We start from the raw sequence: 18,610 nt of genomic DNA, 5'->3' as shown, positions 1-18,610 counted from the left end.
TCCAGTTCTCTGCTGCCAATGACTGGAACAAATTGCAAAAATCTCTGAAGTCGGATACTTATATCTCCCTCACTAACTTTAAGCGTCAGCTGTCAGAGCAGCTTACTAATCTTTGCAGCTGTACACAGCCCGTCTGTAAATAGCCCATCCAACTACCTACCTCATCCCCATATTTGTTTTTGTTTTTCTGCTCTTTTGCACACCAGTATTCCTACTTGCACATCCTCATCTGCACATCTATCACTCCAGTGTAAATTGCTAAATTATGATTACTTCGCCACTATTGTTCTATTTATTGCCTTACCTCCTTCATTTGCACACACTGTATACATATTTTTCTATTGTGTTATTGACTGTGTGTTTGTTTATCCCATGTGTAACCCTGTTGTTTGTCACACTGCTTTGCTTTATCTTGGCCAGGTCGCAGTTGTAAATGAGAACTTGTTCTCAACTGGCCTACCTGATTAAATAAAGGTGAAAAGAAAAATAATACTGAACAGTAGTCTAGGTGTGACAAAACTAGGCCCTGTAGGACCTGCCTTGTTGATGGTGTTAAGAAGGCAGAGCAGGGCTTTATTATGGACAGACTTCTCCCCATCTTTGCTACTGTTGTATCAATATGTTTTGACCGTAACAGTTTACAATCCAGGGTTACTCCAAGCAGTTTAGTCACCTCAACTTGCTCAATTTCTACATTATTCATTACAAGATGTAGTTGAGGTTTAGTAAATGTTTTGTCCCAAATACAATGCTATTATTTTTGGATAAATGTATGACTAACTTATTCCTTGCTTCCCATTCCGAAAATAACTGCAGCTCTTTGTTAAGTGTTGCAGTCATTACAGTGTTCTTAGGTAGCGGTATGACTTTAGCTTCCCTCCAGGCCTGAGGGCACATACTTTCTAGTAGGCTTAAATTGAAGATGTGGCAATATCGTCCGCCATTATCCTCAGTAATTTCCCACCCAGATTGTCAGACCCCGGTGGCTTGTCATTGATGGAATTCAAAAGTACAATTCTTGTCTTCCATAATTTGGTCAGATATTCTTGGCTGTGTAGTGTCAGCATTTGTTGCTGGCATGTCATACCTACAATTGCTTATCTTGCCAATGAACAAGTCATTAAAGTAGTTGGCAATATCATTGGGTTTTGTGATGAATGAGCCACCTGATTAACTGAATGATGGAGCCGAGTTAGCCTTTTTTCACAATTTTATTTTAATGTGCTCCAAAGCTTTTTAGAATAATTCTTTAATATATATATTTTTTCATAGTATAGTTTATTTTTTATTTAGTTTAGTCACATGATTTCTTAATTTGCAGTACCTTTTGCCTCATCCCTCTCAACCATACAATTGTTCAATTCCTCATCAATCCAAGGGGATTTAAAAGTTTTTACAGTAATTTTTTTAATGGGTGCGTGCTTATTAGTAACTGGAATAAGCAATTTCATAAATGTGTCAAGTGCAGCGTCTGGTTGCTCCTCATTACATACCACAGACCAGCAAATATTGTTAACATCATATGAATCAATACAAAACTTCTTGTATATGACATCTTATACACTATATTAGGCCCAGCCTTTGGGACTTTGGTTTTCTTAATTATGGCTACTATATTGTGGTCACTACAGCCTATGGATTTGGAATCTGCTTTAAAAATTTTTTTTGCAGCATTAGTAAAGATGCGATCAATACATGTTGATGATTTCATTCCTGTGCTGTTTGTGACTACCCTGGTAGGTTGACCGATAACCTGAACAGGTTGCAGGCACTGGTTAGTAAAAAAAAAAAAATCTTGTGTGCAGCTTGATGAGAGCCAGTCAATATTTAAATCACCCAGAAAATATACTTCTCTGTTGATATCACATACATTATCAAGTATTTCACACGCATTATCCAGAAACTGACTGTTAGCACTTGGTCTATAGCAGCTTTCCACAAGAATGGGCTTAAGGTGGTGAGGCAGATGAACCTATTGCCATATTACATCAACAGTATTTAACATGAGATCATCTCTAAGCTTTACAGGAATGTGGTTCTGAATATAGACCGCGACACTGCCCCCGTTGGCATTTCTGTCTTTTCGGTAGATGTTATAACCATGTATTGCTACCACTGTATCATCAAAGGTATTATCTAAGTGAGTTTTAGATGGTCAGAATATGAATGTCATCTGTTAGAAGCAAGTTATTGACTTCATGGACCTTGTTTCTCAGGCTGCAAATGTTAATATTGGCTATTTTTAGCACTTCTGGGTTGCTTGATTGTTTTTAATGCTTTACTGGGAAGCTTATCAGAAGTAGACTTGCTCATGTTATTTATATTGGAGCTGATAGTGCAGGGTGAGCTGCACACAGTGGTCTTCCTAGTAGGGCACACCACCTCAATGCTAACAGTATAACTCATAGTTCATAGGCACATGATTACTGCATACAATAGCTGTAGGATCAACAAAAGTATTCAGGGCAGTTCGAGGGACAAATTAAGTTACTTACATTGTCTGCCAACTAGAGGTCGACCGATTTATGATTTTTCAACACCGATACTGATTATTGGAGGACCAAAAAAAGCCGATACCGATTAATCGGCCGATTTATAAAAAAAATATAAAAAAAAATAAAAAAATATATATATATATATATAAAAAAAAATTAAAAAAAAAAAATACATTATAATATTAATAATAATAATAATAAAAAATAAAAAATGTAATTAGAAAATTATAAATAAAAACAGAAAAAAAAAATATTTTCAAAGATTTATTTATTTATTTGTAATAATGACAATTACAACAATACTGAATGAACACTTATTTTAACTTAATACATCAATAAAATAAATTTAGCCTCAAATAAATAATGAAACATGTTCAATTTGGTTTAAATAATGCAAAAACAAAGTGTTGGAGAAGAAAGTAAAAGTGCAATATGTGCCATGTAAAAAAGCTAAAGTTTAAGTTCCTTGCTCAGAACATGAGAACATATGAAAGCTGGTGGTTCCTTTTTAACATGAGTCTTCAATATTTCCAGGTAAGAAGTTTTAAGTTGTAGTTATTATAGGAATTATAGGACTATTTCTCTCTCTACCATTTGTATTTCATATACCTTTGACTATTGGATGTTCTTATTGGCACTATAGTATTGCCAGTGTAACAGTATAGCTTCCGTCCCTCTCCTCGCCCCTACCTGGGCTCGAACCAGGAACACATCGACAACAGCCACCCTCGAAGCATCGTTACCCATCGCTCCACAAAAGCCGCGGCCCTTGCAGAGCAAGGGGAACAACTACTCCAAGTCTCAGAGGGAGTGACGTCCCCGATTGAAACGCTATTAGCGCGCACCCCGCTAACTAGCTAGCCATTTCACATCGGTTACACCAGCCTAATCTTGGGAGTTGATAGGTTTGAAGTCATAAACAGGTCAATGCTTGAAGCACAGCGAAGAGCTGCTGGCAAAACGTACGAAAGTGCTGTTTGAATGAATGCGTACGAGCATGCTGCTGCCTACCATTGCTCAGTCAGACTGCTCTATCAAATATCAAATCAGACTTAATTATAACATAACACACAAATACGAGCCTTTGGTCATGAATATGGTCGAATCCGTAAACTATCATCTCGAAAACAAAACGTTTATTCTTTCAGTGAAATACGGAACCGTTCCGTATTTTATCTAACGGGTGGCATCCATAAGTCTAAATATTCCTTTTACATTGCACAACCTTCAATGTTATGTCATAATTACGTAAAATTCTGGCAAATTAGTTCGCAACGAGCCAGGCGGCCCAAACTGTTGCATATACCCTGACTCTGCGTGCAATGAACGCAAGAGAAGTGACACAATTTCACCTGGTTAATATTGCCTGCTAACCTGGATTTCTTTTAGCTAAATATGCAGGTTTAAAAATATATACTTCTGTGTATTGATTTTAAGAAAGGCATTGATGTTTATGGTTAGGTACATTCGTGCAACGATTATGCTTTTTTTTTTCGCAAATTGATGTTTATGGTTAGGTACGCGTTGGAGCAACGACGGTCCTTTTTCGCGAATGCGCACCGCTTCGATTATATGCAACGCAGGACACGCTAAATAAACTAGTAATATCATCAACCATGTGTAGTTAACTAGTGATTTATGATTGATTGTTTTTTATAAGATAAGTTTAATGCTAGCTAGCAACTTACCATGGCTTCTTACTGCATTCGCGTAACAGGCAGGCTCCTCGTGGAGTGCAATGTAATCAGGTGGTTAGAGCGTTGGACTAGTTAACCGTAAGGTTGCAAGATTGAATCCCCGAGCTGACAAGGTAAAAATATGTCGTTCTGCCCCTGAACAAGGGAGTTAACCCACCGTTTCTAGGCCGTCATTGAAAATAAGAATGTGTTCTTAACTGACTTGCCTAGTTAAATAAAGGTGTAAAAAAAAAAAAGAAACGGTGTCCAAAAATACAGATTTCCGATTGTTATTAAAACTTGAAATCGGCCCTAATTAATCGGCCATTCCGATTTAATTGGTCGACCTCTCCTGCCCAACGCCCTTATGATAATGTACATTTAATGCAGCATTTTGATGACTCATTTTCACAATGGTAGTGATTAACTGAGCTGGTCTTGGGTCATTGATAAGTCATTGTTTCAACGCAGCCTTGAAATGAGTGCACAGAGTCCAGGAGCCTAGATGATTTGGATGGACTCTGTCATTCCTGTAGAGTATTTTCTGTTTTCAGAAGTTGTCAGTTACCTATAAAAGTGATTCCAGCAGAGCTACAGTAATATTTTAGGCAGATGTGTAATCCCAGTAGCCTGTTGAATCTTTCACACCCAACGATGGTACTGGACCTGAAATGATTGGCTGTTTTTTGGAGTCTTTTAATGGTAAAATCAGTTTTCGGATGTTCCGAGCTAGCACTCCTGATGTCGTTTGACCCCACATGGACTACGACAGCGTCAGGTCACGGCATCTGTCGTAGAACAGTCGAAATCAGCCTTGTGATGTCCTGTACTCGTGCTCCTGGGTAGCACAGGATTTTTGCATTGGAAACCAAGATGTTTCTCACCATAGAGCTGACGACGATGATAGTTGATGTTGAATGGGCCGGTCTCTCAGGCAGCCTCACGGTCTGATGAGGGTGGGAGCTCTGAGGATCTGAATCTGAGGTAGAAGCCATCGGAGAGGGAGACAGAACTGAAGATGAATACGCAGGTACCTCCGGATCTGATCTCGAATGGGAAGCCGCTAATGAAGAAAGCGCCGGAAACTCTGGATCCAGGGCGGCAAACCCTTTCTGGTCTGTGTCAGGTCCGGGCTTAACATCTCCAAGAAGACCCCAGTTGCCAGAGGACGCTTTCTTTGACTTCCATGGTGAGTGACGTATCTCCATGGCTGGTTGGTTGGGTCGAGAACAGCTCCGTTCTCCAGGGAAGGGGGAGAACCCTTCGGGATGGATCCCTGCTGAGCACCGGCCAGTTCGCTGTGGAGAGCCGACATGGCCGCGCCACGCGCCACTTCCACAAGAGCGGTGTCCGGCTACTGGGGTGAAATAAAAAGTAGGCGGTCATGGATTCCCCAGTAGCTTGTGTAGGTTTGCTACCTGCTTGCTAAGAGTAGCCACTTCGCCCCTGTAGTCCTCCACAAGCAAGCAGTTGCTACATTGAAAGTCAGCGCGGTCCACATTGTCCCGGAACAAAGCAAAGTAAACACAGCTCCTGCAGCGCTGGAAATGTTCATATAGCGACCTCCATTTGAGACCGCCGAGCCAGCTAGGCTAGCTGGGCTTCTGTGTCTGTCCCCCTATGAGCAATCTGTCAGGATCCCGGGGCAGATGGCAGCGCTTACAGCAACTAAGCCAAACAAAGCCGCAGGATCCAAAATAAAATAAAAGTATATAAAAACAAGATGTATACAGGGCTCCCAAGTGGCGCAGTGGTCTAAGACACTGCATCTCATTGCAAGAGGCGTCACTGCAGTACCTTGTTCGAGTCCAGGTTGCATCACATTAGGCCGTGATTGCGAGTCCCATAGGGCGGCGCACAATTGGCCTAGCGTCGTCCAGGTTTGGCCGGGGTAGGCCGTCGTTGTAACTAAGAATTTGTTCTTAACTTCTCTAGGGTAGCAGGCAGCATTCAGAATTTTGGATGAAAAGCATGCCCAAATTAAACTGAGATGTCTCTAGTTATTCACTTTATTCAAACCAAATGCCTAGTGGCAGATTTTCTGAAAGAGCAGATTCAAGTTCTCCTTTTGATTCTAAAGAGAGCTTATCCCTAGCATTTCAAGCATACATTAGACAAGTGACTGAGTCAACCTGCATCTGCATCACTACTCATGTCTGTCTACTTTACCAACGGTGGAAATTGGGAGACGCAATAATAGTATGTTAACCTCAGTGCTAATGTCACAGGGAAAATATATATTTTTCAATGCAGATGGAAGTTCTGCAATACTACTAGCACTCCAAATGAGCCTGTACTCAATTTGCATGACTAAAGATGTCAAGCGGGATGGAAAAGATTATCTAACTGTTCTCAATTTGAAACAAATCTTGATTGGTTTTGCAATGCAAATACACACTTATGCATGGAAAAACAGCTCTGCCAGTTAGTTTCAAGCGTGCTTCTGTTTATGCATCATTGCTTTTCATGTGCTTATGCGGGAATGGAGAGAAAATGTGTAAGTAGGAAAGAACACCCTCTAAAATGGTAGCTTTTCTTTCAAGTAGCCTACTTTCCCCTCTTCAGAGCAGAAGTATCAGTCTGCAGTTGTCACTGCCGTGAACATGGTAGATTAACAGCAGGAGACCGTGGGTAGTCTAATAGATTTTAATATCCTGTGCTACAAACAGGAATGTATCATTGGGAAACATAATGTATGGGCCCTGGTGACGATATTGTCGGCCTGTTTTCCCAAACAGATGTTTTGGAGGATTGGGGATGTAAATTGAGGATTCCCTATCTTCATTGACACAGATCAGGCAGCTGCATCTCTAATTCAAGAGACACTGGTCCAATCTCAGAGATGGGCTACTCCAGTCCTCAGGGGCCTGATTGGTGTCAAACTTTTTCCCTAGCCCCAGTTAACACACCTGACTCCAATAATCAGCTAATCATGATCTTCAGTTTAGAATGCAATTATACCGAACAGAAATATAAACGCAACATGGAAAGTGTCCCATTTTTCATGAGCTGAAATAGATCCCAGAAATGTTCCATATGCACAAAAAGCTTATTTCTCTAAAATATTGTGCTCAAATGAGTTTACATCCCTGTTAGTGAGCATTTCTCCTTTGCCAAGATAATCCATCCTCCTGACAGGTGTGGAATATCAAGAAGCTGATTAACCAGCATGATCATTAAACAGGTGCACCTTGTGCTGGGGACAAAAGACCTCTCTAAAATCTGCAGATTTGTAACTCAACACAATGCCACGGATGTCTCATTCTGAGGGAGTGTGCAATTGGCATATTGACTGCAGGAATGTCCACCAGAGCTGTTGCCAGATAATTGAATGTTAATTTCTCGACCATAATCCGCCTCCAACGTCGTTTTAGAGAATTTGGAAGTACATCCAATTTGGCCCTTCAACCGCAAACCATGTGTAACCACTCCAGCCCAGGACCTCCACATCTGTCTTCTTCACCTGCGGGATTGTTTGAAACCAGCCACCCTAAAATCTGATGAAACTGAGGATCAGCTTCTTGATATGCCACATCTGTCCGGTGGATGGATGAACAAATTTTTGCTAAGAATGAGAGAAATAAGATTATTGTGGCTATCAAATTTCTGGGATCTTTTATTTCAGCTCATAAAAATTGCAACCAATTTATTTTAAGTATACACTACCGTTCAAAGTTTGGGATCACGTAGAAATTTCCTTGAAAGAAAAGCACTTTTTTATGGTCCATTAAAATAACATCAAATTGATCAGAAATACAGTGTAGACATGGTTAATGTTGTGAATGACTATTGTAGCTGGAAATGGCAGATTTTTTTATGGAATATCTACATAGGCCCATTATCAGCAACCATCACTCCTGTGTTCCAATGGCACGCTGTGTTAGCTAATCCAAGTATATAATTTTAAAAGGCTAATTGATCATTAGAAAACCCTTTTGCAATTATGTTAGCGCAGCTGAAAACATGTGCTGATTAAAGAAGCAATAAAACTGGCCTCCTTTAGACTTGTTGAATATCTGGAGCATCAACATTTGTGGGTTCGATTACAGGCTCAAAATGGCCAGAAACAAAGACCTTTCTTCTGAAACTCGTCAGTCTATTCTTGTTTTGAGAAATTAAGGCTATTCCATGCGAGAAATTGCCAAGACACTGAAGATCTCGTACAACGCTGTGTACTACTCCCTTCACAGAACAGCGCAAACTGTCTCTAACCAGAATAGAAAGAGTGGGAGGCCCCGGTGCACAACTGAGCAGGAGGACAAATGCATTTCTATAACTTCCAAAATATTTTTTCACACTGGTGGGGAGTGCCAAGATGGAGGCACGGTGGCTGTTAACACAGCACCACTTATTGGTCATCTTGTGTGTGTGTAAATCATTGGCCCCATCTGGTGCTTTTGGAAATTGTCTTTTTTGGTACTATTTGGCTTCGTTAGGCCTGATAAGTTAACAGTGAGCTGGCTTCAGAAAAACTATTATGTCATTTTCCAGACATATCTCCTGTTTATTGGGATCTCTCGTTCTACACACCATGTGCTTTCTGCTCATAGCAGACAGAGGGAAATTAGGTCTGTGGAGGCCTCCAGCCGATCCAGTGCCTTTGGCGGGCTGCACGAGCAGCAGAGCATGTGTCTGGATGTGGTGGGAGCAGAGTAGACTGTCAGAGGCCTTGAGTCACTCCGCACTGACACAGACAGCCACAGCCAATATGCCACACAGCAGAGGAGCCAGCCACACAGAGACCAGGGTTGTGTTCCTTAGGGAGAGAACTTTTTGAAATGGGGAGCTACTATGTGTAGCTCAGTTGGTAGGGTTTGATTCCCATGGGGGGACCTGTATGAGAATGTATGCACTCACTCTGGATGAGCGCGTCTGCTAAATGACGTTAATGTACTACCTTGTCCAACAAAATGTTTGGTGTGGTGTGCCCTACTGAACGCAACCCAAGGGTGGTTGGGAAGAGAGCTAACCTTTTAATAGACCACTGTTCACTGCTAGCCTCTGCATGCACTGTTCCTAAGTACTTGATGTTAAGTATGTTTTAACAGTCCTTTTTCACATGTATGTTACAATGTGTCCAGTCCTAAAGCTACATGCAAGAAATAGGCTTGCCACTACAGTCTGTTAGCTAGGCGATTTATAACCATTTCTTATATCGCTGGTTCCTTGATATTTCACAATCAAATAGTGATGCATTTTCTCTTTTGCTTCACCACCAGATGTAGGCCTACAGTATGAGCTGTGTCTTCTCTATCAGTAGCAGGGAATCTCTCGTGTGTCGCTGATCTGTGCTGGATCAGCTCACTCAGCCTAGCTGTGTTTAAGAGATCTCCCTGAGTTAATTGGGCTCTTTGCTGCTGCCAAGGCTGTAATGGTGCTGATGGGTGATCGTTTTAATAGCCTGGCTAGCCTAGCTTAACACTGCCTTTAGGACAGACCTGGTCGAGCAGGTTTTTTAGTGGTTAAGGCTGAAATTATGTTTTTGCACCTTACAGTTGAAGTCGGAAGTTTACATACACTTAGGTTGGAGTCATTAAAACTAGTTTTTCAAACACTCCACACATTTCTTGTTAACAAACGATAGTTTTGTCAAGTCGATTATGACATCTACTGTGTGCATGACACAAGTAATTTTTCCAACAATTGTAAACAGACAGATTATTTCACTTATAATTCACTGTATCACAATTCCAGTGGGTCAGAGGTTTACATAGTTGACTGTGCCTTTAAACAGCTTGGAAAATTCCAGAAAATGATGTCATGGCTTTAGAAGCTTCTGATACGTTAATTGGCATCATTTGAGTCAATTAGAGGTGTACCTGTGGATGTATTTCAAGGCCTACCTTCAAACTCAGTGCCTCTTTGCTTGACATCATGGGAAAATCAAAAGAAATCAGGCAAGACCTCAGAAAAAAAATAGTAGAACTCCAAGTCTGGTTCATCCTTGGGAGCAATTTCCAAACGCCTGAAGGTACCACATTCATCTGTGCAAACAATAGTACGCAAGTATGAACACCATGGGACCACGCAGCCGTCATACCGCTCAGGAAGGAGACGCGTTCTGTCTCCTAGAGATGAAAGTACTTTGGTGCGAAAAGTGCAAATCAATCCCAGAACAACAGCAAAGGACCTTGTGAAGATGCTGGAGGAAACAGGTACAAAAGTATCTACATCCACAGTAAAACGAGTCCTATATCGACATAACCTGAAAGGCCGCTCAGCAAGGAAGAAGCCACTGCTCCAAAACCGCCATAAAAAAGCCAGACTACGGTTTGCAACTGCACATGGGGACAAAGATCGTACTTTTTGGAGAAATGTCCTCTGGTCTGATGAAACAAAAATAGAACTGTTTGGCCATAATGACCATCGTTATGTTTGGAGGAAAAAGGGGGAGGCTTGCAAGCCGAAGAACACCAACCCAACCGTGAAGCATGGGGGTGGCAGCATGATGTTGTGGGGGTGCTTTGCTGCAGGAGGCACAGGTGCACTTCACAAAATAGATGGCATCATGAGGATGTAAAATTATGTGGATATATTGAAGCAACATCTCAAGACATCAGTCAGGAAGTTAAAGCTTGGTCGCAAATGGGTCTTCCAAATGGATGATGACCCCAAGCGTACTTCCAAAGTTGAGGCAAAATGGCTTAAGGACAACAAAGTCAAGGTATTGGAGTGGCCATCAAAGCCCTGACCTCAACCCATAGAACATTTGTGGGCAGAACTGAAAAAGCGTGTGCGAGCAAGGAGGCCTCCAAACATGACTCAGTTACACCAGCTCTGTCAGGAGGAATGGGCCAAAATTCACCCAACTTATTGTGGGAAGCTTGTGGAAGGCTACCTGAAATGTTTGACCCAAGGTAAACAATTTTTAAAGGCAATGCTACCAAATACTAATTGAGTGTATGTAAACTTCTGACCCTCTGGGAATGTGATGAAAGAATAAAACTGAAATAAATAATTCTCTCTTCTATTATTCTGACATTTCACATTCTTAAAATAAAGTGGTGATCCTAACTGACCTAAAACAGGGAATTTTTACTCGGATTAAATATCAGGAATTGTGAAAAACTGAGTTTAAATGTATTTGGCTAAGGTGTATGTCATCTTCCGACTTGAACTGTACCTGTACATTTGTTGGTATTTTGGTCCATTTTTAAATTTAGTATTTTCAAAAAGTAAACCATGTCAAACTTGATGAAAATGTATGTTTTCTTTAGTTTATCATACTACTGTTATCAACTTTTTGTATGGATTTTAGCCACTATAAAATGGACATGCATCAATAATTTCAAAGCTACATTGAATTGTACATAATTTCAAAGCCCATTTCATAGAGAATGTTGCAAACTTGACTACTAAACCTCTCTGGGACGCAATCGTCCCACCTGGCCAATAGCCAGGGAAAATACAGAGCGCCATATTCAAATAAAATGATATAAAAATCTAACTTTTATTTAATCACACATGAAAGATACCAAATTTAAGCTACACTCGTTGTGAATCCAGCCAACATGTCAGATTTCAATAATGCTTTTCGGCGAAAGCATAAGATGCTATTATCTGATGATAGCACAACAGTAAACAAAGAGTAGCATATTTCAACACTGCAGGCACGACACAAAACGCAGAAATAAAAATATAATTCATGCCTTACCTTTGACGAAATTATTTTGTTGGCACTCCAATATGTCCCATAAACATCACAAATGGTCCTTTTGTTCGATTAATTCCGTCGATATATATCCAAAATGTAAATTTATTTGGCGCGTTTCATCCAGAAAAACACAGCTTCCAACTTGCGCAACGTCACTACAAAATATATCAAAAGTTACATGTAAACTTTACCAAAACATTTCAAACTACTTTTGTAATACAACGTTAGGTATTTTTAAACGTTAATAATCGATCAATTTGAAGACGGGATGATCTGTGTTCAATACAAAAAGAAAACAAACTGACGCAACTTTTTTGGTAATGTGCCTCTCTCAAACAATTTACTTCAAGTGACCCTCATTTACGATTTCCGTACTTGTTCATTACACAAAGGAATAACCTCAACCAATTTCCAAAGACTGGTGACATCCAGTGGAAGCGGTAGGAACTGCAAACAAGTCCCTTAGAAATCTGGTGTCCCAATGAAAAGACAGTGACCTCAAAAAAAAAAAAAATCTGAATGGTTTGTCCTCGGGGTTTCGCCAGCTACATAAATTCTGTTATTCTCACAGACATGATTCAAACAGTTTTAGAAACTTCAGAGTGTTTTCTGTCCACATCTACTAATACTATGCATATCTTGTCTTCTGGGGATGAGTAGCAGGCAGTTGAATTTTGGCATGCTATTTATCCAAAAGTGAAAATGCTGCCCCCTACCCCGAAGAAGTTAACTTAGTTTGAAGAGATGGTCATTGGGTCTAAATAGACGTTTGGTAGTCTTAATTCCGTGTACTTGTCTTTTAACTGCTATTTCCCGAAAGTCAGACTCTTCCAACACGCAAACAATTTTTTTCTCAGCATCAGAATAATCTGCATTCACCAAATTTTGTGTGGTTATCATTAGATATATTTTACAGACTTGCCCAGAGGGAATTGTTGATATGTTATAAAAAGCATATTATTCTAGATAACATTTTATTTGAAAAAATGTGGCAAATTTATTTTACATATGTCTTGAGTGTTTTACAGATAGAAAGGTGAAAAAAGTATTTATCCATAATCTGCTCTGGACAATTCCGGTTCCGCAGTGTCTTAACAAGATGAAACAAAATATTTAGGCTGAGGTAAACCTTTATTTTCATAATGTAAAATGCGATTCCTACAATTTCAATAAAGGAAAATGTCTGTACAGTTCAGCTGTTTCAAAAATATTGCTTTGCTATAAAAAAAAAAAACATACTAGAGAAGTGTTGGCTCAATGTTTACACTGCCCTGCTTAGTTTGGCAACTGTCGGGCGAGTGCCGTGCGCTTCCTCTGGAGGTAGTGGTCTAGCATGACAAGTTCGCAAGTTTACATTGCATTAATTTCTGTAGCCGAGGGTATTTTTGCGAAAAGTCTGAGTCGTCTGAAGACCCTCTTTGTTAGGAAAGAGGCTCCTGTTATTCTTTTGAGGTGTGATTATGCTATAAAAAAGTTTTCCTATCGGTATGAATATTTTTTTCTGGGAGACTGCAGTGAAAGTGGGAGACAGGAGGCCGCCATTTAATTAGCAGCTGTCAAGCTCTCTCTTCTCTCTGAGTTGTGACGCATGCTGTCACACTGGAGAAGTCTGCCTAGCAACTGTTTAGCTAATTCCCAAAACACCACAGCAGAGACCAACACCTGACACAGTATGCAGATGCATAACAGAAGATAAATAAGCGCTAATAGTAGTTCTCAAGGACAAATACATGTGTGAGGAGTTAAGGACATGACAATGTGTGTTAGCAGGGGTGTGTGCAAGAGTAAGAATGGGGAAAATACAGGCTTATTACGGTAGTCTACGGGTTTTCTGTCAAATAGACAAACGAACATCACCTTGAATAACTTGAAGGTGAGTAAAGGCTTGGACCTGAAAGTGAGACTGAATCCACTGCAATGCCACAGACGGGCCTGCCAACAATATAATGATGTGGCAGTTCTAACGATCCGTCTGTATTTAATCTACAGGGGCGGGCACGACCAGAAGTATTATCAAATTACTGTCCACATCGCTCACAGGAGGTTTTAATCAGGGATCTTTTGTCACTTAATATATGTCCTTCCGCATTAGCAGACATGAGTACTGAGCAGGCTTTTGGACTTCTGGGAAGGGGGTGTTATGCATTTATGCACGTCTGTGCTTGAGTCCAATTGGTTTCCATGGTTACTTGGGGATAAAGGCGTCCGCATGCTTCCTAGCCGAAACAGTTCATGCATACACTGAGTATGCAGAACATTAGGAACACCTTCCTAGTATTGAGTTGCACCCCTTTGCACTCAGAACAGCCTCAATTCGTCTGGGCATGTCTTTTACAAGGTGTCAAGTGTTCCGCAGGGATGCTGGCCCATGTTGACTCCAATGCCTCCCACAGTTGTGTAAATTGGCTGGATGTCTTTTGGGTGGTGGACCATTCTTGAAACACACAGGAAACTGTTGACCTGGCAAGTACTACCATACCCTGTTCAAAGGCACTTAAATATTTTGTCATGGCACACAATCCATGTCTCAATTGTCTCAAGGCTTAAAAATCCTTCTTTAACCTGTATCCTCCCCTTCATCTTCACTGATTTGAAGTGGATGTAACAAGTGTCATCAATAAGGGATTATAGCTTTCACCTGGATTCATCTTGTCAGTTCGTCATCGAAAGAGCAGGTTCTTCATGTCTTGTATACTCAATGTATTTTATGATAACATTTTGTGACGTTTTGGTCTTCGTCAAGGTTTTCGCCTGTTCGTGCGCACATTTTCCCCTGAGGCAAGCTGAAGTTCGGTAGCCGAAGTCAACTCTCCTTCGTCGGTAATTGGTCAACAGTAGGGATTCTTCAATGAAGTGTTTGTTGTCATTCAACGAGAGACCTGTTTTCATACAAATGTTTCACTTGAGAAATACTGCACCAAACATATTAGCTAGATGTAAAATTGCGCGACTAAGACCTCGGCATAATCATATAACTCAAATGTTTTTTTATTTTATCTTGGATTAATTGACTATTTTCATCCTGGTTACAGCGTCTCAAGAGGGACAAACGGTACTATTGCACCTTTTTTCTTGTTTTTCAAGTGGACTTTTTAAGGGAGTATCCGTGGAACAGATGTTCACTTCGCCCAGTAGAGGTCTGCTAGGAGCAAACCAAACCTAATATGCAGACGCTTTATTAGGTCACTGGCACTTTGGTTTTCCAATTTTGGCTCGGAGTCAGTCGTCTATGAAGCGCTCCTGTCTGTATGTCAGATCTGAGAGACTGCTTTGTGCAGTGGAAGGACTGATGGTCCAGATGTAACCTTTCATATTTGACATTTCCCCAACACATCTCAGTTTGAGCTCTGAACAATGTCAGCTATGTAGACTGACTGCATGGGACTCTGGGGCATCGACCAGAGAAGGAGGATTTTAGTTCATAGAAAACTATGCTCGCCGATTGTGTGCTGTTGGGCAGTGATTTATTGTTGTCTTGTCTTTCATTTAGAATAAGTGGATTGAGAACATGAAGTTAGGGCTATAGCCTAACGCGTACTGTTTAACCTTACATTACACTAAAATAGCCCAGAAATGTCCTATTCAAAACAAATTACGAGGGAGATAACATCTATCTTCTGCTTCTCCTCCAGTTGTCTCTCTCAGCACACTGAGGGCATGTGGAACTCCGTTAGAGTTAACGATCATTAACATGCTCCATCTTAGACTCCCCTGTTTGCTGGCACATCAGAGCCCTGTGAGGCCTAATAAAGTGGTGTTTCATTCAGTAGAACAGAGCCTTCAACCTCCTTAGATAATGACACTAGCTCTCTTACTGATGGCTCTCTCCAACTCGGAGCAGTAGTAGCACTGGGGACCTGGCTGATGAGAACACGGGGGCGCCAGATGCCAATTAAAAAATCGAAATAAAATCAGTTTATTGGTCACGTACATAATTTGCAGATGTTATCGCAGGTGCAGCGACATGCTTGTTTCTAGCTCCAACTGTGCAGTAATACCTAGCAATAAAAAAAAAAAAAACACCACACATAATCCAGAAAAATAAGGAAATTAAGAAGTATCTGAACAAGCAATGTTAGACTGTAATATAGAATTGGTATGATGAATATGTCATCCACATCAACCTATCATTATCAAATGCATACATGTATCATTATTGAATAGAGCGAGAATGCACATCATCTTGCAACAGATGATTAGTCTTTTGCTCACTGTTCAGACTGTCAAGCTTGTGTTTTCCACACATTGTCCTTTTATAGAAAAGTGACTTTTACATGTTTCATTCACACCACCTGTTAACCTGTAGTAATCATTTGAAAGAGTCCCCTGTGTATCTGTATATTACTCATACTTTTCGTCTGGAGGCAGTCGTAATGATCACGGGTGTTTCGGTTTTCTTTCAGTACTGGATCAACGAGTTCACCACCAATCTGGGAATTGGCGTCTTTCACTCAGGGATCGAGATCTACGGTAGAGGTAAGGAAACCTCCGCTGCTATGATAACAGCCCTGGGTGGGGCTGACTGACCAAAGATCAACCACACAACCAGGCACTCCATTGAACTGCTGGGCTGTCAGGTGCTGCTGGGTAGAACTCCTCTGTCTGCAAGGCCTCGTCAAGTAGAGGGCTTTGAGTCCGATACTATGGTACTATTAGTACCTGACATCAGGACTGTAACAGATGGTGGTAGAATTAAAATAAGGATGGAAGTATAAACTTGTAAGAAGAGTTTCAAATTGTTGTAGCTGCTAACTCGTCTTTACTCATAAAGCCTACACGTCTCAGATCCCCCCCCCCCCCCCCCCCCAAAATACAAGCCACATCAACCCAACCGGAGGAATCTTTCTTAGCTAATTACCAGCTTCACTACAAACCAGACACACACTTTTGCCATTTTATTGTTTCTGGCTGTTTGTTTTTCAGGATCAAATGGGTTCGTCCTCTAATTAAAAAAGTAGACCCAGCTAAATTACATTCCTATGAGCTGCACTGCAGATATTGAGATTAGCAAGATTCAAGACTGCTGTCACACACAGAATCTGCGCATTTGCCCACGTTCGTTTCACGGTGTTACAGCGTGGTAGCCAGGGCACCAAAATCGCAGAGAAGTTGAGCTTCACGTTTCACTCTTACTTCTTGCGGAAATTGACCACCTGGTTTACTGTCTGCGTCTGTCATATCTCTGAGTCTATCTTTTTAAAACCGCTTTATTCTAGAATCAGCCTCCCAGTTGCTCTGTCTAGCCTGTATCTTGGAGGATTGGCCTTCAGCAAGGATGTGTTCAGCAGCCAGTGCTTTATTGATCAAGAAGGAGAACTGGAAGTGTTATTTTAGTTAAAAACACTGGTGGTTCAATCTGTTAAATCAGCGTCTCGCCTGTGGTTTCAACCTCAGAGCTCAGCCTATTAACTTCTACTTCATCACAATCTCGGATCCGGGAGCACCCCCATCAGTAAAAAAGCTGACTAGCATAGCTTAGCATAGCGTCACAAGTAAATGCTAGCATCTAAATATCATTAAATCACAAGTCCAAGACACCAGATGAAAGATACACATCTTGTGAATCCAGCCATCATTTCTGATTTTTAAAATGTTTTACAGGGAAGACACAATATGTATTTCTATTAGCTAACCACGATAGCAAAAGACACAACTTTTTTTCCCCACCATTTTTTCCCTGCATAGGTAGCTATCACAATTTCAACCAAATAAAGATATAAATAGTCACTAACCAAGAAACAACTTCATCAGATGACAGTCTGATAACATATTTATTGTATAGCATATGTTTTGTTAGAAAAATGTGCATATTTCAGGTATAAATCATAGTTTTACATTGCAGCCACCATCACAACTCTCAACTCCCAAAGCAACTAGAATAACTAGAGACCAACGTGAATTACCTAAATACTCATCATAAAACATTTATGAAAAATACACAGCGTACAGCAAATGAAAGACAAAGATCTTGTGAATCCAGCCAATATTTCTGATTTTTTAAGTGTTTTACAGCGAAAACACAATATAGCATTATATTAGCTTACTACAATAGCCAACCACACAACAGCATTGATTCAAGCCAACAATAGCGATAACGAATAAACCAGCAAAAGATATAAATTTTTCACTAACCTTCTCAAACTTCTTCAGATGACAGTCCTATAACATCATATTACACAATACATATAGAGTTTGTTCGAAAATGTGCATATTTAGCGGCACAAATCGTGGTTATACAATGAGAATAGTAGCCAAGCTGCCAACAAAATGTCGGGAGAAATCTTGGGAGAGGCACCTAATCTAATCAGTAACTAATCATAAACTTGACTAAAAAATACAGGTTGGACAGCAAATGAAAGATACATTAGTTCTTAATGCAACCGCGGTGTTAGATTTTTTAAATTAACGTTACTACGACATACAGCGTGCGAGACCGCACCGAAATTAATGGCGGAATAGGAGTTTTTTACATTTTTCAACAGAACAACGAATTAACATCATAAATAGTTCTTACTTTTTGATGAGCTTTCATCAGAATCTTGGGCAAGTTGTCCTTTGTCCAAAAGAATTGTTGCTCGGTTGTAGATTGTCGCCTTCAACTTTGGAATTAGCAGTAAACATTAGCCATGTGGCCCAGACGTGCCCAACTCACTATAACGCAGCACAAAGAAATATCCGAAAATCGCAATATACTGATATAAACTGATATAACTCGGTTTAAAATAACAACATTATGATGTCTTTAACACCTATATCGAATAAAATCAGAGCCGGATATATCTAAG

The 18,610-nt window shown here is 40.4% G+C and overlaps 1 protein-coding gene across 2 annotated transcripts in view; it reads left to right on the top strand.

Annotated features, from left to right (window-relative positions):
• desi2 (desumoylating isopeptidase 2) overlaps positions 1–18,610 on the top strand; it is a 56,765-nt gene that overhangs the window by 11,424 nt on the left and 26,731 nt on the right. For both annotated transcript variants that reach the window (XM_038975246.1, XM_038975247.1), the window contains exon 2: positions 16,229–16,301. In XM_038975246.1, the coding sequence (XP_038831174.1) occupies positions 16,229–16,301 (73 nt within the window). The remainder of the gene's footprint in view (positions 1–16,228; positions 16,302–18,610) is intronic.

This window comes from Salvelinus namaycush, chromosome 35, assembly GCF_016432855.1.
Source record: "Salvelinus namaycush isolate Seneca chromosome 35, SaNama_1.0, whole genome shotgun sequence".
Classification (NCBI taxonomy): domain Eukaryota; kingdom Metazoa; phylum Chordata; class Actinopteri; order Salmoniformes; family Salmonidae; genus Salvelinus; species Salvelinus namaycush.
The sequence above is the reverse complement of the archived record's forward strand: the minus strand, read 5'-3'. Positions and strand labels throughout refer to the sequence as shown.